This window comes from Onychomys torridus, chromosome 5 (assembly GCF_903995425.1).
Source record: "Onychomys torridus chromosome 5, mOncTor1.1, whole genome shotgun sequence".
Lineage (NCBI taxonomy): Eukaryota > Metazoa > Chordata > Mammalia > Rodentia > Cricetidae > Onychomys > Onychomys torridus.
Genome location: NC_050447.1, coordinates 120,222,414 through 120,246,631, shown reverse-complemented (window position 1 = coordinate 120,246,631; position 24,218 = coordinate 120,222,414). Strand labels below are relative to the sequence as shown.

The 24,218-nt window shown below is 46.4% G+C and overlaps 1 protein-coding gene across 1 annotated transcript in view; it reads left to right on the top strand.

The window, feature by feature from the left end:
• The first annotated feature begins 9,005 nt into the window (after window positions 1-9,005).
• Window positions 9,006-24,218, top strand: part of Kif13a (kinesin family member 13A) — a 185,282-nt gene continuing 170,069 nt past the window's right edge. The window contains 2 exon segments of the mRNA XM_036186987.1: window positions 9,006-9,241; window positions 9,510-9,600. Of these exon segments, the coding sequence (XP_036042880.1) occupies window positions 9,187-9,241; window positions 9,510-9,600 (146 nt within the window). The 5' untranslated portion in view covers window positions 9,006-9,186.

The following is a 24,218-nucleotide window of genomic DNA, read 5'->3' as shown; positions in this document are numbered from 1 at the left end:
GTCAGACAAGAAAAGAAAGAAAAAGAAAAAATGCTAAAGTCTTCAACGTCCGTTGTCGGCACAAAGTAAAGAGCTGTTGGGTGATCTTTTCCTTTCCTTCAGCCCCAAAGCCAGCACTGCACCAGCTATGAGAACAGAGCCACACCTTACGGTGATAGACAGTCAATCAACCCAGGCCTTGGAATGCAGAGGACCAGAGCAGAGCCACACCCTGTGGTCATGGAAGTCAATCCGCCTGGGACCATGAGAGCAGAGCTACCCCTGCGGTGACAGACAGTCATGGGAAGGAGGTACTGAGCTTTGTTTTTGAAGCCACCAAGATTGGGAAGTTGCTGGTCACCACAGAGAACTCACCCTAGATGGATGGATACAGTTGCTTAAGCTAGATTTATAGAAAGCCTCTTAGGAAGTATTTGCTTGCCCTGGGATTACCTTTTGATTCTCTGCTGACTTAAGCCATTAGCATTTTTTTAGGTCATCCAGACAGCCTACTACTAACTGAAATAACTTAGTCTCACAGAAATCAGGTGACCCGAGAGTCTCTGGATGCTTACTGTCAAGTTGTCCTCAGAAACCACAGCTTCCCTGTTTCTGAAGTAAACCTGTACCTGCTAGAACTTTCCAGTTAATAAGTATATGCAAGAGCTTGTAGGCAAAGGCCATCCCACTGGCCGGCTCACATCTGCCATCATGGTGGGCTTTAGGAAATGCAGAGGTAGTTTTGAAGAATGTTGGGCCAGGCTGTGTTGTGGGGAGCAGTCAATGTCTATCTCATAGCCTACCACCAATCTAGTTATTGGTGAAATTATTAAGGCCACTCCACGTAGTTAAAAGGGAGGTTTATTTTGTGGGGTAACTTACAAATGAAGGGGTAGGTTGCAGGGTCTGGCAAAGGTATAGCGCAGTCCGGCGGTGTTCTCTGGAGAACTCGGTCTACCTCCAGCATCCAGGGTCCCGGAACCCAGAGAGAGACCTCCTCCCGATCCTTGGTCTTCTGCTTCCTCCTCTGCCCTGCCTTGTGGGCGTGACCATTACCGAAGCCTCAATGGGGGTTGGAACTTCCAGGCCAATGCTGGGATGGCTATCCACTACATCTAGTTCTTCTTTTTGGGGAAGAATACCTCTCCTCTACCCAAGAGCCCCTGATTTTGAGCTTCCTTTCCCTAGACTGACTCCAGAATAAGCTACTATCTGTCCAGCCTCTAGGTCAGTGGTTCTCAACCTTCCTAATGCTTTGACCCTTTAATGTAGTTCCTCATGCTGTGGTGATTCCCCCAACCATAAAATTATTTCATTGCTACTTCATAACTGTCATTTTGCTGCTGTCATGAATTGTAATGTGAATATCTGATGGTCTTAGGGGACCCTGTGAAAGAGTCTCAACCCACAAGTTGAGAACTGCTGCCCCAGAACCTCCCTTGCTTCTGTGCTGATTATTTCAGCTAGCTAAGCAAGGTTAAGAAACGAAAAACAACAACACACCAAATTAGAGAGTTACAGGTTCTTTGTCGGAAGTCTGCCCATTAGATCCCTGGCCTTCTTCGACAGATAACTTTTTGAATTTATGCTTCCATCTGCCTTTGAGGACTTTGGGGGTGGGGTGGGGACACATACCTTACATCTTACAATCAAAGCAGCTTAAAGAGCCCACTGGACAAGAGGTTTGTCTGTGGCCCCCAGTGGATACTTGGCTGTTCTGGGGAGCTCTAAGTATGGTAGGGGAACATTATCCTCTCAGGGGTGGTTTTAAGGTCATAATATGGCATACCGTGGGAACTTCAGAAATATGATAGGTGCCATCTCCTGTGAGTAATCTAGGCTCACCAAAGGTAGAAATCCTAGATGAATAAATAATAGTTGATGTTAGAGCTGTTATGATGTCTCATGTGTTAGGAACACTCAAGCTCTTGCAGAGGGCTGGGGTTTCACTCCCACAACCACATTTGTGACGTTTCTGGCCTCTGCAGGCACGGCACACATGTAGTTGCTTACATCCATGAAAGTAAAACACACATGTGAAATTTAAAAAATCTTTTAAAAAATAGTGGATGTGATGGTGGTGGTGATGCTGATGATAACGGTGATGCTGATGATAGTGATGATGATTGTGGCGATGCTGGTGATGCTAATGAAGATAATTATACTATTTGATATTTAACCCTTACCACATGCCAGATACCGCTCTTAGTAAATGTGGTTCAGCAACATAAGCGCCATAATTGTCACCGTTTTCGAGGTCAGGGAATGGAGGGAACGATGAGATAAGGACTCAAACAAGGTCACACAGTTTGCAAGTGGCCGAGCTGAAGTGTACGTCTGGGCTGCAGAACCCCTCAGTGGATTCTTTCTCGTCCTGATCTTGGTCCTTGCCACATCCCATCACACTTACCATGTATGTATCCAATTCCACTAGCCCTTCTCTGAGAGGGGCTCAGTGAAGGAGAGCTGAACTCCAGGTGGAAGGGCAGAGTCTGCACTTGTCTGTGGGATTCATTGACACTAGTCATGTAACACTCACTGTCCCCTGAGCATCTCATGTCTTCTCAGTTTCAGCCTACTTTCTCAAGTTAACGATACCCTCTCTGTAAAGAACCTAGAGTCAAGGGCATGGTTCATTCTTGGGAGCTTCTGTTAGTACTTTTCTTATTGCTGTGGCGAAGTACGCAGAAGACGTAGCTCGGGAGGGGAATTATTCTGGCTCATGGTTTGAAGTGATACAATCTGCCATGACAGGGAAGGCGTGGCAGCTGGAAAGTGAGATTACATCGTGTTGGTACCCAGAAAGCAGAAAATGGTGAATGCCGGTGCCATCTGGCCTATTCCATTTTCTTTTAGGATTTGGTCTGGGACCCCACACTTTGGGGTGGTGTTGTTCACATTTAGTTCATCCTCTCTGGAAATGCCCTCACAGACACACCAAAAGGTGTGCCTCCTAATGCACCAGATACATCTCAATCCCATCAAGCAGACAATTAAAATGAACCATCCAAGGGCTTGGATTCGAAGGCTGCGTGGTTTGCAAAGGTCCAGAGGGTCCTCTTTCCACTAAATGTCCCTGGACGACTGCTCCGCTGTCCTCTTTTGGAGCAGTTTTCCCTGGCCTACCTGGGACAATGACGACACAGCCATGCCACAGCCCTCAGGGTGGCTTTCAGGAGGGACCAGCCGTTCACCGTCTGTGATGGCAGCTTCGCAGGTGTCAGCTGATCTTATCCCCATGGGCCTATGGAGGAGCTATTTCCACCTACCATCACCTCTCCATCCTCTTGTTTCAAATTAGGAAATCAGGGCTCAGAGGAGTCCATCTGGATTCGATTGTCCAGAAAGCGAGGTTTCCGGCTTCATACCTGCCACTCTGCGTACAAGAGCTCTACCCTTACTCACCACCCTCTGACCCTCAGACTTGGATTCCCCAAAGAGAAGAGTCTAACAGATTTCGTGAGGCAAGAATTACAGTCCTGAGCAGGTAGGTGGATGGGTGGAGGGTCACGCAGCACAAACACAGCTTGCAAGGAACCGATGGGTGGGGTGTGGAGGAGGAAGGAAAGGCAGTTCTCAAATGGAATCTTCTTCTTCCTTGTGTGGTTGGAGTCCAGATTCCCCACTTGTTACTCATGAGCCAACTGAAGATTAAGCTGTTCCAGGCTCCATGTTAGTGAGTGAGGGGAGACAATGCTTCTGAAGCCTTTCTTTTGTATAGCAAGCTGTCCAGGGAGACTGGCCGGAACAGTGGAAGAACATAGTATGTGACGTGACGTTTTTCCAAAAAAAGGGTTTTAACAAGTAGTTCCTGTTCCACACGTTCCTCTTCAAGGATAACTTTTGACATTTCCACAGAGATAAGGGGCTTCGGTCCTCTGCTTGAATCCAAGAGGCCTGTGATGATGGCACAAGTGCTACCACTGGATTTCTGTGGTTAGGTCAGCAAAGGTGAGAGAAATTCCACAGGCACCTGAAATGCTTACCCTTGGAACACAGCCTCCTGCGTGGTCAGCCTTCTATCACTGTTGACAAAATACCTGAGACAGACAATGTATAAGGAAGACTTACAGTGTGCAAGGTCTGCTGTCCTCTCTGCTTGTGAATCTACGGTAAGGCAACCGTCACTGAGCTTGTGTGGCGGAGCAAAGCCACGCATCGGGTGGTGGCTGTGAAACCGTATGGAAGGAAGAAGGGGCTAGCTAGCATCCTAATGTGGTAACAACCCCACTGCTCTGACTTCTTCCCACTAGGCTCTAACACCTAAAGGTTCCCTCAGATCCCAATCTCAACACCTCCAGGTGACCAGGCCTTCAACACACGGGGTGTGGAAGTCATTCAAGATCGAAACTTTATACCCACCTGTGCAGAGAACCCATAGAGAAGAAGCTTGAGAGGAGACATGTTTCCTCAGCTCTATGGCTCCTGTCGCCTGCTGTTCCAGCACCAGCTGTATACACTCATGATCAGGCAGAACCAGACCTCTTCAAGTTCGTGACTCACTGGAACTGGCGGGACTGTTATGGCTGTCACCAAGAGTTACTAAAGTTTGAGTGGGGGTACGTCTCTCATCCCACATGTACACTGAGTTCCAGAAGTCTCTAGAGGGACGTGAATGCCACCCGCAAGTATCTGAAGATGTGATGTGTACAGGAGGTAGGCTTGGTGTATGTAGCTATGACAGGCGGCACTGAGAGCCCACGGGGGTTTTGTAGAGGGACAATGTGGTGCTTCACAGAGGCCTTCTCTGGGGACAGAACTTTCAAATGAGTCACCTGACAGTGTGCTTGAAACCGGAGTTTGGTGGATGGCAACCTTCGAGGACCTGAAGAAAAGCCTAGCAGATTTCCAAAGATACATGCAGCTCTTAAAAGTCGCAATTATTTTTTATTATGTTTATTTTAGTGTGTGTGTGTGTGTGTGTGTGTGTGTGCACGCGCAGAGGTACATGTGACGGTCAGAGGAATTGATTCTCTCCTTCCACTATGTAGGTCCTGGAGTTCGTAGCCAGGATTTCAGGCTTTGCAGTGGGCATCTAGATATAATTTTTTCCATATTTTTAAATGTTATTTTATGTACATGAATAGTTTGCCTGCATGGCTGTAGGTGTACCACAGGCATGCCTCGTGCCTGCAGAGTTCAGAAGAGAGCATCGAATCTCCTGGAACTGGATGGAGTTAGAGATGGCTGTGAGTCATCATGTGGGTGTTGGGAATCAAACCCAGGTCCTCTGCAAGAGCAACAAGTGCTCTTAACCACTGAGCCACCTCTCCAATCCCCAAGACATCATCCCATTCTTAATAAGTAAATAAAGGGGCTCTGAATGGCACATATTTAGCAAACTCTTTTCAGAAGAGATAAGAGTAGATGGGGCCTTTCATGTCTGAGAAGGCTGGAGAAGTAAGGCGGGCCACTTACATAGGAGCTGTTTAACCAGTGACACTTAGGTCACACCCCTCTCACCTGAAGACCTCTTCTTTCCCACTTAAGGGCCTTTCCTGATTGTGAATTCCTTTGCTTCCTTCACTCCTCACAGCCCATGGCTTGCTAAATCACTCCACTTTCATCTCCACAGCAAGAGTGCTGCCTCTGTTTTGTCTGCTCCATTTGCAACACCATTGACTTTCTTCATACCATTGCAGCCTCTCCTCTGAAAGTCTGCAACAGCCCTCTCAATGAAGAGAAGGCTGCGAGTGAATCACCTGGAGAGATTGCCCCCGTGTGGCAGTGCCCCCTTTCAAACCCATTCCTCTTAGAGCAGAGACCATTTCTCAACACAAAAGCTGTTGACGATGGGGCTAGTGTGCTCAAGGCCCTGGGTTTAGTTCCCAGCATTGTTAAAAATTTTCTTGATCAAGTCGATAATGAAAGAGAAGAAGAGAAAATGGAAAGGAGGATCCCCATCCCCACCCCTCTCTGAGACATGGTCTCACTGTAACCCAGGCTGGCCTGGAACTCTTGTTCCTCCTGCATAACGTCTGGAATTCTGGGATTCATAGGTGTGCACTACCATGCCTGGCTTCTTGCACTTGTTTCTTAAGATTGTCATAATATGGCTGGCGGTGGTGGCCCACTGCTTTAATCCCAGCACTTGGGAGGCAGAGACAGGTGGATCTCTGAGTTCAAGGCCAGCCTGGTCTCCAGAGCGAGTTCCAGAACAGAAAAACCACACACACACACACACACACACACACACACACACACACACACACACAGACTGCCATAATATACCATGAACATTGTGGTATAAAACAAATATCAACATATTGTTTCCCAGACCTTGGGAATAGACTTCCAGTTTCAAGGTGCCAGCAAAGCTCTATTCTTCTGAAGGCTGCCGGGAAGAATTCCTCCTTGTCTTTCCTCGATTTTGGGAGCCCCTAGCAGTCCTCAGCATTTCTTGGCTTCTGGCTGCATCTGTCCAGTCTCTCTTCATCTGTCCCTGGCTTCCTTCCTGCATATGTGTGTGCCTGGACTTCTCTCTCCTTTCTTTCACAATGGCACCAGTCATTGGATTTAGAATTAATTCCAAGTCAGTGTGACTGTATTTTAACTTATTTTTTGCAAAAACCTTATTAGAGATGAGGTCCCACCCACAGGCTCTGGTGGATAGGACTTCAATGTATTTTTTAAATTAAGGCCTTCTTTATTTTTATTTGTGTATGAGGATTTTCCTGCATGTGTGTGTGTGTGTGTATGTATGTATGTATGTATGTATGTATGTATGTATGTATACACACACACACACACACACACACACACACACACACACACACACACGCCTGAGGAGGCCAGAAAAGGGCATAGGCTGCCCTGGAACTGGAGTTACAATTGGTTAAGAACAGCTGAGTGCTTGTCTTCTGAGAGAGCAGCAAGTGTCCTTAACCCCTGAACCCCTCTCAACCCCTTGGATATATAATTTTTATTGTTGTTATTCTTTAAAGAATTGATTTTTATTTTCTGTGTAGGAGTGTTATGCATGCATATATGTCTGTGCACCATGTGTGTACAAGTGTCTGTAGAGGCCAGAAGAGGGTGCAGAATCCTTGGGAACAGTAGTTACAGATAAACTAGTTGTGAGACGCCAAGTCACGAAGGTGCTGGAAATTGGATGCAGGTCCTCTGGAAGAGTAGCCAGTGCTGAGCCATCTTGCCGGCCCTGGATGTATCTTTTTTTCCTTGATACTCAATACTCTACAACTGCCGCTGTTGGAAAGTTCAGAACAACAATCTAGCACAGGGAAAGCATCTTGTTTATTAAGTGGCTCTGGACGAAAGTGAACAGTTTTGAGAATAACGGCAGGTAATGTTCAATAGGGCCAGCCAGGGATTTAAAACAATACAAAAGCATACATAATTGGAGAATAGAAGTTTAATTTCTTGGCAGCTGGATGCAGGAGAGTATAGGAAGTAGAGCTAGGAGGTTTAGGGAAGACGATATCTATCTCAGTAATCCAAAAGTGAGATTTAATATGTCGAGTTAGACTGTGAGCCCCAGAGGCTTTGTGAATCCTGTTGCAGAAATAGCCCAGGGCCTTTAGCCAACAGCCTACAAAACTGTTGTGTGTGTGCACGTGTGTGTGTGTGTGTGTGTGTGTGTGTGTGTGTGTGTGTGTGTGTGTGTTCAACACACATTTGTTAGTAGGCTTGTACTACTAGGAATGGAGGGGGCAAACTGCAATAAGACCCCCCCTTAGATGGCCTGAGTTAGTTGGTCCTGAAACAAGGCAGAGGTGACTAGGAACACGAGCAGTGTTTCAAGTCAGGCTTTCTAGGAGCTGGAGGTGTGTGATTCAGTGGTACAGCGGTAGACCGCATCCGCAAGTCTGCCGCATCACAGGGCACCAGTTGGTGACAGACTGAATCCCTCATATTTAGACCACCTGCCACACGTGGTTTACCATAATAAGTATTTCTCTGCCCTCAGGAAACAGGGCGAACAAAGCTGTTCAGCTTTGTGTGGTCTCTAGAGCACCGCACATCAGGACGCTCTCAATAAAACTCCCCATAAAGCAGTTCGAGTGAATTTGGATATTCACGCAAAATTCGAGATTCTCCGGAGCCAAGCTCTGGCTTTTAGCGGGTTTCAAAAGGCCTGGCCCAAAGTAAGCGCCGCCCTCCAGCACTTGTTGAACCAAACAGTGAATCTGCTTCCCTCGGTTCCTCCCAGGCTGGGAGGTCTGGCTTTGGCCAAAGCACCCACCGCGTTGCGGTTACATTCTTACGTAAGAGTTAATGAAGCCTCCCCGCCCTCCGGACCCCTCCCATTGCAAGGGCGCAAGGGAAAGAAAATAAGCGCAGTATTTACAAACACACGGTTTCGGTGGTCCATTTCAAATTCATCCCTAATCTCGGTTCACCACAAAGATCTTAAAATACTACTCTAAAGCTCGGTGTGGGGCGCCGGGAGGCGGCGCGCTGGGGATTTTGGGGGAGGCGAATGGATGGCGTGGGTTAGGCCTGAGCGCCCGGCATCCGTTCCAAGCCCCTCATACCGCCTCAGTGCCCTGGCTGTGAGGGTGACAGCTGTCCCTGAAGGTGACTCGAGCTCCATGCGGTGCCCGTGAGGTTCCCATAGGCTCCTGAGCAGGGAAAGCAACGGTACTCTTCTCCAGGCCCAGCTGCTCAGAGCCCAAGGCCGATCGCCTTTGCAGGGCGCCCCTTCCCGGGTCCCAGCTGCCCAGAGCCCGGGGCCGCTTGCCTTTGTATAACGCCCCTTCCCTGGTCCCAGGTGCCGGGAGCCCGGGGCCGATCGCCTTTGTAAAACGCCCCTTTCCGGGTTCCGGGTGTCCGGAGCCCGGGGCCGATCGCCTCCATAAAACGTCCCTGCCCGGCTCCCAGCTCGCGTTTGCAGCGGCCTTACATCCCGGGTGCGGCCCCCGGGGCTGAAGATGGCGACGCTGCCCGGCTCCCGGTGGCCGCGAGGGGCCGCGGTGCTGCGCGCACGGCCCGGCCCGAGCGGCTAGAGCGGCGCCTGGGCCCGCGGCCTCCTCCCGCTGCCGCGCCCCGCCCCGCGCCCGCCCCTCCCCGGGTCCGGCCGTGCCCCGCGTCGCGCTCCCCCGGGATGGCCCGCGCGCCTCGGCGCAGCGTCTCGGAGCTCTCGGCGGAGCGGCGGCGGCCGCGCTCGGGGGGCGCGCGGCTGCGGCTGCGGCGGCGGCGGCGCGGCGCTTGAAGGGGCCGCGTCGGGCGGAGCAGGGCGCCGCCAACATGTCGGATACGAAGGTAAAAGTTGCCGTCCGGGTCCGGCCCATGAACCGAAGAGGTGAGCCGCTTTCCCCAACTCCTTTTGCATTTCTGCTCCGGCCGAGGGCGGGGGTGGGGGAATGCAACTTTGCAAACTGCTGGGCGGCGGGGGTCGGGGACACCGGGGTGGCCCGGCGTGGCCCCTGGTGGAGGCGGCGCCCAGGCTCCGGCCGCGGCCACTATGTGCCGGGGGCGCCGTCTCCTTGCCTGCCGGGACGAAGCCACGCGCGCCGGCTGCGGTCGCCGATGCTCCACTTTACAACGTCTCCCTGCCCCTGTGCTTTCAGAGCTGGAGCTGAACACCAAGTGCGTGGTGGAGATGGAAGGGAACCAGACGGTCCTGCACCCTCCTCCTTCCAACACCAAGCAGGGAGAAAGGTAAATCCCACCCCGCCGGCTCCTGCCAAGTTTGAGCCAGGAAAACCCGAGTGCGCTCTCCCATTGTTAGCGAGGTGGCTTCAAGTTTGTCCCACGCTCATATGGGAAGCGGTTGCAAGTGCAGGGTCCCCCTCCTCTCTCTGTGTCCCTCTCTTCTTGTCCCTTCTCATCCAGAGCGGTGTCCCCTAGGCAGGGAATCCTGGCCAGAGTCAGCACTCCTGACTTCCAGGCTCCCAGAAGGGACCTGATGGAGCCCTGGAGATGTGTAGAACAGGCCACATTTTACAGATAGTAAAACCGATGTCTGAAGCGTGCAAATGACCAACCCAAGGTCGTATTGATGGAGTCCAGCGCCAGCGATTCTTACGCTAGCTTATTTGCCCCCATTAGCAGAACTGCTTAGGGATGTTGTATGTGAAAGGGGGGCCGGGAGCCGATAAATTAAACACCCTGGTACAAGGCTAGGTCTTTAAAAATCTTTAGGTTGTTGGAGGCGGTGAGTTGAGATGGTGTCTGAAATTAATGCAGGGATTTTTATTTTTAAGGAAACAAATAGAGCCCTGATCTGGAGCTGTTTAGACACGGGGATGGGGAATGTCTAGAAGGGGGGCTGCATTTTCTTGATGGCAAGGCATTTGCATTTGAAAAGTCGTAACTGTGGGATCCTTATTAATTCTTCTGTGTTCCATGCAATGGTATGGGGAAATGCCCTAAAATAATGTGAATATTTGGCATTTTTCTGGTAAGCCCCTGAGAAGAAATAGGTTGGAATTCATTCAGTATGGCATTGTAGGAGCTTGTAAAAACAGAAAAGAAAACCGAGATTCAAATTCAGCTTGGAAATGAGTATGAGTTTGTCTCTGAACATCACCTGTTGATTGATGCTCTACATAATGAGTGAATTTTGCTCTTCAGAGTTTCCTTCAAACAGACTGTGAAGTAGGGGTTGTTACTTTATTGCTAACCGAGGCAGCTGCTTCCTTCTATAATCGAGCTGTGTTACAGCCCAGCCTTGCTAAATTTGGGGTAAGACTGTTATGAGGGAGAAGATTGGGGATTCTTTGCTTTTAGTGTTGAGCCTAGCATGTTTCATTCTCTTTGCAAACATTCTGCTTTTCCCTGGAGATTCTTATAGTGACATTTAATGGCTAAGTTATTTTAAAGATGTGTCAAATACTTTTATAGAAATGGATGTATCCTTGGACAGTATTTTTAGACACGTTAAAATATTTACAGTATATTTAGACCTATGGATAGCAGTGTAGGTGGTATATTTTATGATGGGCATAAATAAATTTACAGATTTAATAGATGCCTCTATCATATATCTTTTTTTTTTTTTTTCAAAACTGGATCTTGTTATATTATTTCAGAAGACTATTTCTTTGGCTCTGGTTCTTCAAGGCAGCCTGGGGAACAGGTGGACTATTTTATTTCCTTTTAGGAAGCTAAGGCTTCAATTTTACTTTATGGGTTGGTACCCAGTTATCACTCATCCCTATTCTTTAAATATTTTCAACCATGAATGTGTTTGTTTGTGTGTATATGTGTGTGAGAGTGAATGTGTTCATTCATTCATTAGTCCGCTCATCCATTCATTCTGAGATGCTGGGGATGGAGCCCAGATCCATGCTGGGCATGTGCTCCCAACCACTGGCATTGGCTCCTCTGGCCACTTTTAAACCCTAAGGAATGCCAATGTCATCCACTGTTGAAGGAAGTGAAGCCTCATCATTTGTGTATAGAAAAAGGTTTAGTTTTGTGGAATTTGAAGAGAATTGATAACTCTGGATAGTTGGTGGTAAATGCTAAACTATCACTTGGTCATTCTTATGGCCACTGTATTAGATCTTTTAAGTGAAGATTTGTAGAATATGATCTGGGCATTTATCCATTGGCATGTTTACTTGGGTAGACCCTTATCTGGAGCTGTAAGAATTGCATGGAACTGTGGGGTGCTCTATTGTTCTGGACTGACAGATTCGATTTTTCATGTGGCAGATGAGTCTGCCCAGGTACTTACTGAGATAACACTACACAACAGGCCTCTGTTCAGGTCAGGATGACTGTCTTTGCCAGAATGAAGACACCAAGTGCATTTTGATGTCCACTCTGCAGCTGGTTTCGTATTTCTTCCAGGAAGTTCCCCTTAAAGCAACAGTGCATTTAAAAATAGAAACAATTCCTCCCTTGGGCTGTGGCTTGGGAATCACATCTGTGCTTTATGGTATATTTGCAATTCATGTCTGTCGATTTTTTTTTTTTTTTGTGATAGAGCTCAGGCCAGGACAAGGGTGAGTGGGTAGAATACTGAGAATGTAATTAAATCTTCCAGGAATTCCCAGGTTTGAAGTGTAAGAAATCCTTCCATAAATATTGGCAACTTGTTGTCAGGTTGAGAAGTAGTGTTTTTCTGAAGTTGCAAAAGATTACCCATGCATTCACAGAAGCTCCAAATGGTCAAGGTTTTCAGTCTTACCAGTAAGAACAAGGGAGAATAAGTACAATGACTTCGAGGAAAATGAACAGGCTTCACTTTCGTATCTTTCTTTTAGGGGATAGTGTTAGGGAAGACCAAAAGATCAGAGGACTTCTCAGGCCAAAGATGTTTGGTTTGATGCTGAAATTCCAGCATTATAACTCTGCATGCGGGCAGGTCCTTAGCTGGCCTTTCAGACCATTCATCCATGTGAAGTGCCAAGACTTGTCTGGCTCATTTCTTGTAATGTCGTGGTACTGCTGTTAGAGACACACAAAGTTCCTGCCAGTACCAGGCTTGGCCCAGGAGTTGTGGGAAAAAGAGGAAAACATTGTACATGCACTGTGGTGATTGCAGAGGTGTGTGTTTGTCAGTTCCCTGCTCCTGTCTTGCTGTGCACTGAGGGCAGGTACTGTGCACTGCTTCTTCTTGTGCCCAGGCCCCCACACACAGCTGCCATATGACAAGGGCTATAGTTGCCACCCAAGGTAGGCAGCGTGCTGAGGTAGCTGGCATCAGGCTGCTCTTATGTAGGTTTACTTTGCAAGATGAGGCCAAAGTCCTTCGTTAAGGAAAAAGTATTCCTGGAGACTGCTTCTGGGCAAGTCTCGGTGTAGGAATATAGGGTGAGGAGTGGGATGCCCTGGCAAGGGAATTTGCCTGGGGTGGGGATTGAATGAGAATCCCCAGTTTGTCCATCTGGGTGAAATATGCCAGGCAGAATCTTCTCAGCTCTGCTGGTACCGTCCTTACCTCCACACCCTCTTACTCTATTTTATTCTGTTCATTTTGGTTTTTATGAGACAGGGTCTCATGTAGCTCATGCTAGTCTTGACAATCGTGGGGGCTGTCCTTGAACTCTCAATCCTCTGCCTTTGTTTCCCAGGTGCTGGATCACAGGCCAGTGTTACCATGTCTGTATAGGAATATATCTGTACATATACACAGAAGCATGTATCTTGCTTCTCTATATTTAAATAAATATTATTATGTCTTTTAATATCAGTATAGGAAGACTCACTTGTTTTTACATCTACCCTGGATGATAGTAGTAGTTTTAAAAGATGTAAGTCGTTGGGATATGGATCTGACTCTTACTGCTATCAGCAAAGTAATATAATAAAACACATTCCTGAGGAGATGCTGTTAGAATTTTATGTCAGTAAATTGGAAGTGAAGCATCATATTGATGTTCATATCTAGTCCTAGCTGAGAAGGAAAAAGAGCAGTCTGACTGGGACTTTGATCCCAGCTTTGGGAAGCAGAGGCAGGGGGATCTTTGTGAGTTTGAGGCTAGCCTGGTTTATATAGTGAGTTCTAGGCTAGGAAGGGCTAATGATGAGATTCTGTCAAAAAAAAAAAAAAAAAAAAAAAAAAAAAGGCAAACTGGGTAGACTATAGGCTCGTAGTAAGGGAGCATAAACATTGTTCATTTCTACCCATATTGCAAGGTGCACAGTGGACCATGGAAAATGTATGAACACTTCCTAGCCAACTACAGTGTGTTCCAGTTCACACGTCATATGATGCATGTTTCCAGAATGGTTCCTCTGTTGAAGAAATTTTAAGTATTATTGACAGCCATACAAAATTAGCAAGACAGATCCCTAAGTGTCAGCAGGGTTCCACATTATGAGGGTGCAAGTTCTGGTCTATTTTGTGTTGTTCTCCCCCCCCCCCCCCCGCCCCCTCACCCTGGCTTTATTACAGAGTTGGTTATATGAATACAAGGTGAATTTAGGTTTCGCTAGTCCAGGAGGACACATTCTTCTCACCTGATAGTGGAGTCTGGAGGAGAATGACAATGGAATGTTTTTACCAGCTGTCAACATGTCTAATTTGTTTTAAAATAAGGTTCATTAAAACCTCACTTTAAAAAAAAAGAAGACTCAAAGCAATTATCATCTGGCTTAAAGTGATTAAAAAATGATTTGGGGGAACTCAGTGTGGTGGTTGTTAACTGTGATTCCAGCACCCAGGAGGCCAAGGTGGAGGGTCACCTGGAGTGGGAGGTGGCTGTGGATTACAGAGTTCTCTGCAGGCCAGGTCTAAGGTGAGACTGCCTGCCTCAAAGTCATCAAAAGAACGGCTGGGGATGTGGCCACACGTCGGGTTCCATCCCCAATGCTGCCCCCCTCACGCTTCAGACTAGAATTTATATTATGAACCTGTGAGTATGCGTGTATTGTCGGGCTCACGGCAGGACACTCCTAACCGTGTGCAGTGGCCGTCTTATTTCCTAATTCATTTAAAAATGGTGGTTGGGACTTTTGAGTTTTTTCCACAACTTACTAATAAGTCACAAACATCTAGTCTGAGAAAGAAAACACAGGTTTAGTAAGATTGTGGACTCTGATTTGTATTTTTTAAATTTTACACTGTTTCTTGCCACCCCCACCCCCCCCCCCCACCATGGTCTTGCCGTGTAGCCCAGGCTGGCTTAGAACTCACTGGGAAGCCCAGTTGGCTTTACACTCATGCTCCTCCTGCCTCCAGAGTGCTGAGACCTTTGCACTGCCTTCTGGGAAATTTCTTCTGCTTGTCTTCCAAAACTTATGTTCATTTTTTTTTTTCTTTTCTGCCATTACATATTTGATTTCCAAGATCAGCTTTTTGGGTCTATTTTCTTAAAACAGTGTCTTGTTTGCTTGTGGTCTTTTCCTGTCTGAGGATGCTCATGATCATTTGCTCTGTGTAGTCTGCCCCCTCCTCCACAGTGCATTTTGTTTGTTCTGGTCCCCTATGTCAAAGACATCTCAGCTAGGCAGCAGCCTTACCTCATCTGGACTCTGGTGTCTGTGGGACAAGGACGTGGCCTTTGTCTTTGTTTTCAGTGCTCAGCTTCTTCATTACTAGCACTCAGAAAGCATTTTGTAAATTCTTTCTGCTGGTGTGATTGTTCACTATTCAAAGCTTTGCTTACCACCCTCCTCCCCCGTTCAAATAAGAACATAGGTAAAGGCTCCAGGTGAGCGTGGCAGCTGCTTTGCATAGATTCTAGTCACTCCCATTCATGAGGATCATTAGTTGTGCTTAAGACAAAATGCTAGGGGAGAAAACCCCCCTTTTAATCTTGTTTTTGTATTGCTATGGCAAAAAATTTCACTAAGAAATTGTTTTATCCTTGTTAATTTAAGAGGTGTATGCCTATTGGGCTGTAAAGGGGGGAAAGGCCCTAAGACAATCAGAGTGGCACCAAGCTGGCTAGTGTACTGTTTTACCTACCAGTCAGCTGCTTCTGGCAAAAATGGAGAGATAAATCGGAAACTTGGATTGTTTTCAGCTGTCAGTAAAAAATTTCACATGCCGTGCACTCAAATAAATTAAAGAAAATTTACAGCAATAAGTTAACCCTAATAGTAGGCACCCCAGAGACAACAACGTTTCTCAGAATTATATAACCAAAGCTGCCTTTCCCCAGATCTTCCTGGGAGCCAGAGCAGAGGTGGTGTTTATGTGTTTAGAATTTAAAGCTGTTTCCAGAACATTCTCTGCAAAGGAAACAGACTAGCTGAGAAATGGCCAGGACACACAGAAACACTCAGATCACTTTGTATCTCAACAGTGTGAGAAATTAACTAGAACTGACCGGAGTGGTCAATAAGGAAACAGTGCTGAAGTTTGTATGCAAACATTTTCAAACAATCAAGAGTTGACTTAGCTAGGAGTGTTGATACATGCCTATAATCCCAGGGCTCTGGAGGTGGAGGCCGGAGGATTAAGTGTTTAAAGCCATCCTTCCCTACACAGCCTGGGTTACACAAGACCCTTCCTAAAAATAAAATTAAAACTAACTTCAAATAAATAAACAAACAGGGTTGACCTGTGAGATTCATCAATTGTCTTTTAAAGGAAGATCATACTATAAAATCTTTCAGGAAATCGACACTTGAAAACTATAAAAAGAAATTCCTCTTTGAAAATTAGTTTCAATGGTGTTATTACTCAAGATAGTAGCAGGCAGAGAGTCAGGTTTTCATATCTTTCTCTAAAATTTCCATTGGAAAAAGAAGTAACTCTTGGACTTGTTGATTTGCGGTTCAGAAGGGAAAGTGGGGTGGTTGTCTTTCTCTTTGGAGTCCTGAGAGTGTCATTCCTTTTGCCCTTCTTGGAAGCTGCCACCCTCCCCAATTCTTCTGCCCTCTGTGGCCCGGCACTCTCAATTCTAAGTTCTAAATAGAAGCCCCACCTAAACGGTCAAAACGTTAACAGCTAACTTTCTCTTCAGAGTCAGAGAACTCAGGGCAAGATGGCCAGCCCCGAAAGAAGCTCGGTTCCTTTGAACCCACCTAAGCCTCTCAGATCCTGGCCTTTGAGTGGTGGTCAACATCACTGGTTCACGATAAAGCTCCTGAGAGCTCACAGGTCTGAGTACCTGTGCTAATCACTTTTGTGTAGTTGCTATGAACAGAATACCTGACCTGAAAGACCAAAGTGGCAAAATGTTTATATTGTGTAACAGTTTCTGAAGGTTTCAGCCATTGTGGCAAGCAAGGCGTGGCAGAGATCCCACAGCAGGAATGTGTGCCAGAAGGCAGCAGGCCGAAGGGGTGGGCTCTGACCTTCCAAGGCCCACCCCCTAACCACCTACTTCTTCTGGCCAGGCACCACTTCCTAAATCTGCGCTAGTAAATTGCAACATGTAGCCTTCCTCCTGCCCTGCTTCTCACTTCTCTGGCCCCCCCGAACCCATCAGTCCCCCAAGATGGAGCTCGCACACTGAGCTCCCTGCTTCCCAAGATTGTGGCCCTTCAGTAAACCGGATTCCTTCTTATCAACTCCCATGTCTCAGGTATTGGCCTTTTAGTGCTGACTCACTCTAATAACATCAGAGTTCGAGAATGAGATTGTGATTGTATCCCAGGATGATACCATGACCCCAGGAGACTGGTTGTTCAAAGTCATGGATAAAGGGGAATTATTTTCCAGACTATCCTCACCGTGCTTTTCATATTAAAGCACACTCATGTGTTTCTACAGAATCTCGTCAGTACTCGAATATCTTTGACTTTATATAAAGCATAATAGAAGAAAGAAAAAGTCACAATCCTAACAAATCAGCCATTCTGCCTTTTTCCTTGCTTCTTCGACATGAATATTTTCAGTTATAATTTTGTAATGATTTCATTTCATTTTCCTGCTACATGGCTTTCACAGTTTTCAATTTGATAATTAAATAGTTTGTTGCGTTTCACTCTTTTTAGCCATTTCCATATTTTTAGAACTTATGGTTGTTTCTCTCAGTGATTGTATAAATAACAGTAACTTCTTAACTGAAAGGTATAGGGGCTGGAGAGGTGGCTCAGGCCTTAGGAACACTTACTGCCCTCTCAGAAGACCTGGGTTTGGTTTCCAACTGCAACATGGCAGCTCATAACTGCCTGAAGTACCAGTTCTGGAGGATCTGTTGCCTTGCTTCTGCCCTCCTTGCCCACCTTGCACTCATGTGAAACACATAGACACACACACACACACACACACACACACACACACACACACATAATAAAGAAATTGGAGGGGATTTTTTTTTCAAGCTTGCTAACACAGACACCCATCTTAGACATGATATACCACATATTATTCTTTTTCGTTATAATGAAGGTAAAAGTTGATGATCTTTAGAGCCACAGATGGGTGAGTTTCTGACCAGTTACCAGGTGACCCCATGCTTGCTGATCTGAACCTTGCTTTAGGAACTTTGGTTAAGGGAAAAACAAAAAAACAACAACCCACAAAATCGATTAAAGCACTGCTTAATGAAATTTCCTGGAGAACAGAAATGTTCTGTGTCCCCACTATCCACTAGACTTACATGATTAGGAAGCCCTTGAGATGTGGTTAGTATATCTGAGGAACTGAACTTTAAACTTGGTTTAATTTCGGTGAACATAAGCAGCTATGTGCGGCATGTAGGTACTGTACTGGGTAATGTGGATTAAGAGTGTGTGTGTGTTTTTTTTAATATTATTGCTTTATGTATTTGGGAGTTTTGCCTGCACATATGTGTGCTGTGCACGATGTACATCCAATATGCAAGAATGCCAGAAGAGGCTTTCAGATGCCCTGGAACTGGAGTTAGAGACACTTGTGAGCCACTGTGTGGAAGCCGGGAGTCAAACGCAGGTTGTCTAGAAGAGCAGCCAATGAGTTTAACAGCTGAGCCCTTTCTGTAGCTCCAAGACAATGGTTCTTAACAGTGACTGCACACTCTTCCCTGGGGTGCTTACATATAGATGCCTGGTCCTACCTGCTGAGATTCTGGCTCCATTGAGTGTCTTAGTTAGGGTTGCTTTGGCTGTGATTAACCGCCATGACCAAAAGCAACTTGGGAAGGAAAGGGTTTATTTCACTTACTCTCCATCTTCGAAGGCAGTCAGGGCAGGAACCTGGGGGCAGGAGCTGATGCAGAGGCCATGGAGGAGTGCTGCTGCTTACTGGCTTGCTCCTCGAGGCTTACTCAGCCTGATTGCTTACAGAACCCAGGACCCACCAGCCCAGGAGTGGCCACCCACAAGGAGCTGAGCCCTCCCACATCAATCAATCAATCAATAATTAAGAAAGCGCCCTACAGGCTTGCCTACAGCCCAGTTATAATGTGAGCTTTTTCTCAGTTGACTTCCCTCCTCTCAGATGGCTCTAGCTTGTGTTGTCAAGTTGGCATAAAACCAGCCAGCACAGTGAGCAATACTTTACCTTGGGCACTTTTAACAAGGCTTCCCAGGTATTCCAGTGACTGTCACTTGACAAACCTCTTTCTAGATGCTGAAACAGCCATGCTGTCGCATCCATGGATGCTGTAGTTCCTGTCACTGGAGAGTAGCCATCCCAAGCTCAACTAGTTGAATGTTCAAGGGAGTTAATGGTTTCAGCAACTGCCTCTAATCAAAAATGCCTAATTAAATCGCACTTCTCTTACCTCACAAACTTGATGCTTTTCGTGAGTAGCCACTGTTGTAAACTATTAGCCTAGTTTAACAAGCCACGCTGTAAGCCCGGTTTTCCAGCCCAAGGACTCTCCAGCCAGGTGTGTCTGACTGCAACCCTCAGCGGCTGTTTTACTTGAGTTGGGGAGAAATGGGATGGACTCGGTAAAGTCTCCTGGGTGCCGTGAACCTGCTGGATGCTGACTTTTGGAAAGACACGGGTTCTTTTTCCAGGTTCAGTTCTTGGGCCCCAGTTCCCTGCTTCTCTGGTCCTCTCTGGTATTCTCAGTTGAGGACCACTGCTCAGATCTGCACTGTGGTGAAGTGAGAATTCTGGGTGCTGCCTAGTACTGCTGCTGCCATGATCTGTATCTCTGAGTCAGCCACGGACGGGCCACTTTTGCCTCGAAGTTTCTTCATTGGTACCGTTTAAGTCTGGACTAGATCATCTGTAAGGTCATGTTGGTTGTTGTTTTCCAAGTTCTAACATCTGGATTTGTCCATGTAAAATATTTAAATACAGAGCCAAGTCAGACAGAGTAGGCAGCAGACACAGCAGCTGGAATGGGCTGCCTTTTAATTTACGTCTTGTTAGAGTGTCAGGAGTCCTGAGGAGGACAGCGAGGCCATGGGCAGGAGGCTCAGCTGGTGTGCAGTAGCTGAGGCTTGAAGGTGTCAAGTGAAATAAAACAGCCACTAGCTCCAGACACCGAGGTTCTTATCATCTAGCTGGCCGGGGGCCTGGGGCACTTGCAGATACTGCATCTGTCTCCTTTCTTGCTAGAAAGGTGGCTTTCCCGTGTGCCTATATAGGATATTATAAAAACCATTTGATTTGAACTTTCTAATTAGACATGTATGTATGTGTGTATGTGTGTGGCCGTTTTGTGCAGTAAGGTATAGAACATTATATAGGTGTGTACTAAATGATGTTCTCAGACTGTTAGCATAAAGAAGCTTCCTTGGGCAGCTCACTTGCTCTGGCTGGACGGTGAGTCATCTCCCCCTCCTCCCAGAACAAGGTCTTATAGCTCTGGCTGGCCTGAAATTTACTGTATAGACCAGGCTGGTTTTGAACTCACAGAGATCTGTCTGCCTCTGCCTCCTAAGTTCTAGGATTAAAAATTAAGGCCACCATGTCCAACTCTCGTTTTGTAAAAAGGAAAAAAAAAAGGTCATTTTCTGTTTGTTTTTAGTTTTTAACGTATGTGTATGTGTGTGGTGGGTGGTCTGTGCACATGCAGTGCAGGTAACTGAGGAGGCCAGAAGAGGACCTTAGATCCCCTGGATCTGGAGTTATAGGTGGTTGTGAGCCAATGAACATGGTGCTGGCAATGAAACTGGGATCCTCTGCAAGAGCAGTCCATGCTTTCAACAAAACCCGGTTGTTTTGTTTCTGAGGGTTTTGTTACAACCCTATTAAACTCTAGTTTATCCCTAATATTTCTACACTGGATCTCAGCCAAAGAGCAGAGGAGTAGTGTCTACTAGTATTTACTGTCTTCTGTTATTGGATGTGTGTGTGTGTGTGTGTGTGTGTGTGTGTGTGTCCGTCCGTCCCCACGCTTCTACTCTGGTTTATATACTTACTGCTTTTTGTTTTTGTTTTTGGTTTTGGTTTGGTTTTGTTTTGGACAGGGTCTCATGTAGCCAGAGCTAGCCTCGAGCTCTCTGTATAGTCAAGGATGGCTTGAACTTCAGAGCTTATTGCCTCTACTTCCTGTGAGCTGGAATTAGAAGCCTTTGTCCTCTTCTGTAAGCAGGATGGAGGTTGGTTCCCCGCGGCCCTTATGAGTCTGGTCTGTAGGTGTGAGGAGCATTCCTGCTGTCAGGCTCAAGGAAGGCATCTGTTTACCATTCTGTGAGGGAGGAAGCAAGTTCTGGACCTTTCTTTCTTTTTGGGGGGGAAGCCGAAGGAAGCTTTTGGGAAAGGGAAGCTTTGCCCTTTGCGGCCCGTTTTTTTGTGCTGGCTCTGAGAGACACTCCCTAGACTGCACACCCATAGCCGGCAACCACAGACATTCACATCCCTCAAGCTGAGAGACTCAGAGGATAAGCAGGGTGGCTGAAGGATGGTGAGCTATGCAGGCCTTCTGTTTGGAATACTTTTACAGATAGATTTATCCTGAGCTCTGGGTACAGCCATGGAGCTTTGTGTAGTTTGCTGAAAAAAGGTAAACAAGCCTTTAAAAACATTTTACATTCTAATCTGGAGTTTAACGAAACAGTCCACAATCGATGCTCTCCATACCCACCCGTCTCACTAGCTCAGCTCGATGGAGAATGTTTAAAGATCTGTAGCTGAGGGCTGTAGAGACAGCTCAGCAGTTATGAGCACTTGCTATCGCCCAGAGCACCTATGACTCCAGTTCCAAGGGATCAAGGGATCCAAGTTTCCTCTCGGGGAAATTACATACATGTGGCATATGCTCATACAGACATATGCACCTGTACATAAATATAAACTAATGGATGCCTCTTCTAGATGATCCCTTTGGTTTTCCAGGACCCACTTCAGGCAGCTCACAACCACCTGGAACTCTGGCTCCAGTGGAGTCTGATACCTTTGACTTCCTTGGGTACCTACACACATGTACATACTCCCATACAGATGCGCACATGTACATAATTAATAAAAGTAAATCTTTGAAAAAATAAATAAAAATTTTATATATATATATATATATATATATATACACACACACACACACACACACACACACACACACACACATATTTGCTGTTCTTGCAGAAGACAAGCGTTCCATTCCCTGCATCTGCATTGGATGGCTTATAACTACTTGTGACTCTGGCTCTAAGTGATTTGACACCCTCTTCTGGCCTCCACAGACTCCTGCACACACACACACGTACACATACAATGCACAACAGCATATATACATTCATTTAAAAATGCTAAGTCTTAAAAAATTTCTAGCTGGGGTTGTGGTGAGAGGCTTTAAATGGACTCGGGCTTTGGTGTCGTCTTCCTTTTCCATTTTCTACCTCTAACCTCCTCTATTTGTGCAGCTACCTGGAGCGCAGGACTCACGGTGCCAGCTGGAATGGGATGGTAGAATGACTTCGTGGTGATGTGCTGGTGCGGAGGAAGGCCCTCAGAGAGTCCTCCTCTTGAGGCCATCGCTTTCAAAAGGGAGTGGGAGAGTGGAGTAGGGCAGGCTTTTCAAGATAGTGGTGTTCAGTTAACCAGCATAGATGGATCCAGTTTAAAGGTCTGAAGTCTTCCTATAGAGTTACAAAGAGAGAGCAGGTAGGAAACTCTAGCATGGTAGTGCTTGTTTTCAAAGTTGTCTTGGCGCTTTGAAGTATTGCTGGCTTTGATGGTCAAGTTAGTCTTTACTAGTCTACGTTTTTTGTCATGATACACAGTAGAGATGAATTTTCTAGAACTGCCTGTCTACTGTTATCCTAAGTCGTCCAAAAGGAGCCACTATGCCTGGTTCTTTTTATTGAAAATTTAACACATTCATTTTCTCCTTTCCTGGATACTGAAGGGAACATTAGTATAGGTGGCCCTGGACAGTGGTCTGCAGTTGGAGTTCCCTGATGTCTACTTTGTTGACCAGCAAAAGTTTGAGTTTCTTGGGTTCTGTGGGTCCTTCAGGCCATTGCAGAACACATTGTTATAGAATTTCACTTCCTTAAAATGTTGACCAGTAGGGTGTGGTAGCATGTGTCTGTGGTCCTAGCTACTCAGGAGGCTGAGACAGGAGGATTGCTGGAGCACAGAAATTGGAGGCCAGCCTAGGTAAAACAAAACAAAACAAAACAAAACAAAACCATGGAGGGCCTTTATTCTGGTCTATGTTGAATTTTCTTTTAATATTTTACATTTGCTTGTTTATTTTTGTGTGTATGTGGCCATATCACTGCATGCATACAGAGGGCAGTCTGGGGAGGTTGGTTCCCTCTTTCCATCTGAGGGATTAAACCTTGGTCATCAGGCCTGGTGGTGAGTACCTTTACCCACCTAGCCATCTCTCCAGCCTGACTTTGGATTTTTAAGTGCCAGACTATGTCTTTCTATTTGTAATTTAATGTATTGAACTAAGCCATCATTTGCAAAATTGACCTACGCAGAATTTTTTAAATCTATTTTTGATTTTATGTATATTGGTGTTTTGCCTGCATATATGTCTATATGACAGGGTTGGATTCCCTCGACTGGAGTTAGAGACAGTTGTGAGCTGCCAGGCAGGTGCTGGGAATTGAACTCGGGTCCTCTGGAAGAGCAGCCAGGGCTCTTAACTGCTGAGCCCTCTCTCCAGCCCCTAAGCAGAATTAAATTATTGTAAGTTACCCATGGACAGGTTGGACATCCCTTGATGAAAATGTGTGGGACTGGGATTACTTCAACCTTCTGATTTTGCTGAGCTGCACAGAGCTTATGTCACATACTGAGGCATCTCGGGGATGAGGCCCAGGTCTAAGCACTGCATTCATTTGTTTATTCTGCACTTTATACACACAGCCTGCAGCTAACTTCATGCACTATTTTCAGTGCACATGTGATTTGCCTGTGACCTGTCTCATGAGGTTAGGTATGCAATTTTCTGGTTGGGACATGGCCACCCTCAAGTTTTGTGTTTGGACTATTTGGATTTCAGATGTTCATGTTAGAGCCGCTTAATCTGTATCCGAGCTGCAGCTTTTATCCTGGATGAAGAGAAACTCCATGTTTGTCTTTTGCAGTGCTTTTGTGTGGAGATCAGTGAGATGTAAGACCAGCATTATGCAGTGCCCTCAGGTGTGTGTGATGTTAACCTAGACCCTAGAGGTATATCCGAGCTTTTGTCCTTGGGTGGCCAGGCTGTCATCTACAGATTTAACCCCTGAGAACCACTCAATAGTTATAGAAAATATTCATACAGAAAAAGCAACTTTACAGTTCTGAAGTGGACCACATTTAGTCATCCTTGCCACATGCAGCTGGAGGCATGTTGGACACATCTGGGTCCAGAAGTGTGAATTTGGGAGACAGGCTGCTTTGCTAAGTCTGATTGTGCCATGCTCTAGCTGGAAAATCCAGGACGGAGCCCTAACATGATTCTCAATGCCTCGGTTTCTACAGCTAAGTGGAGTAATGAAAGTGTAGACAGTAGAGAGCTGTGAGGCAGGCCGTGAGGCACAGGGTGTTGACAGTTTTATTTTTACTCTCCGGGACACGTGAGGGTCGCTAACCTGGCTTTGCTTCT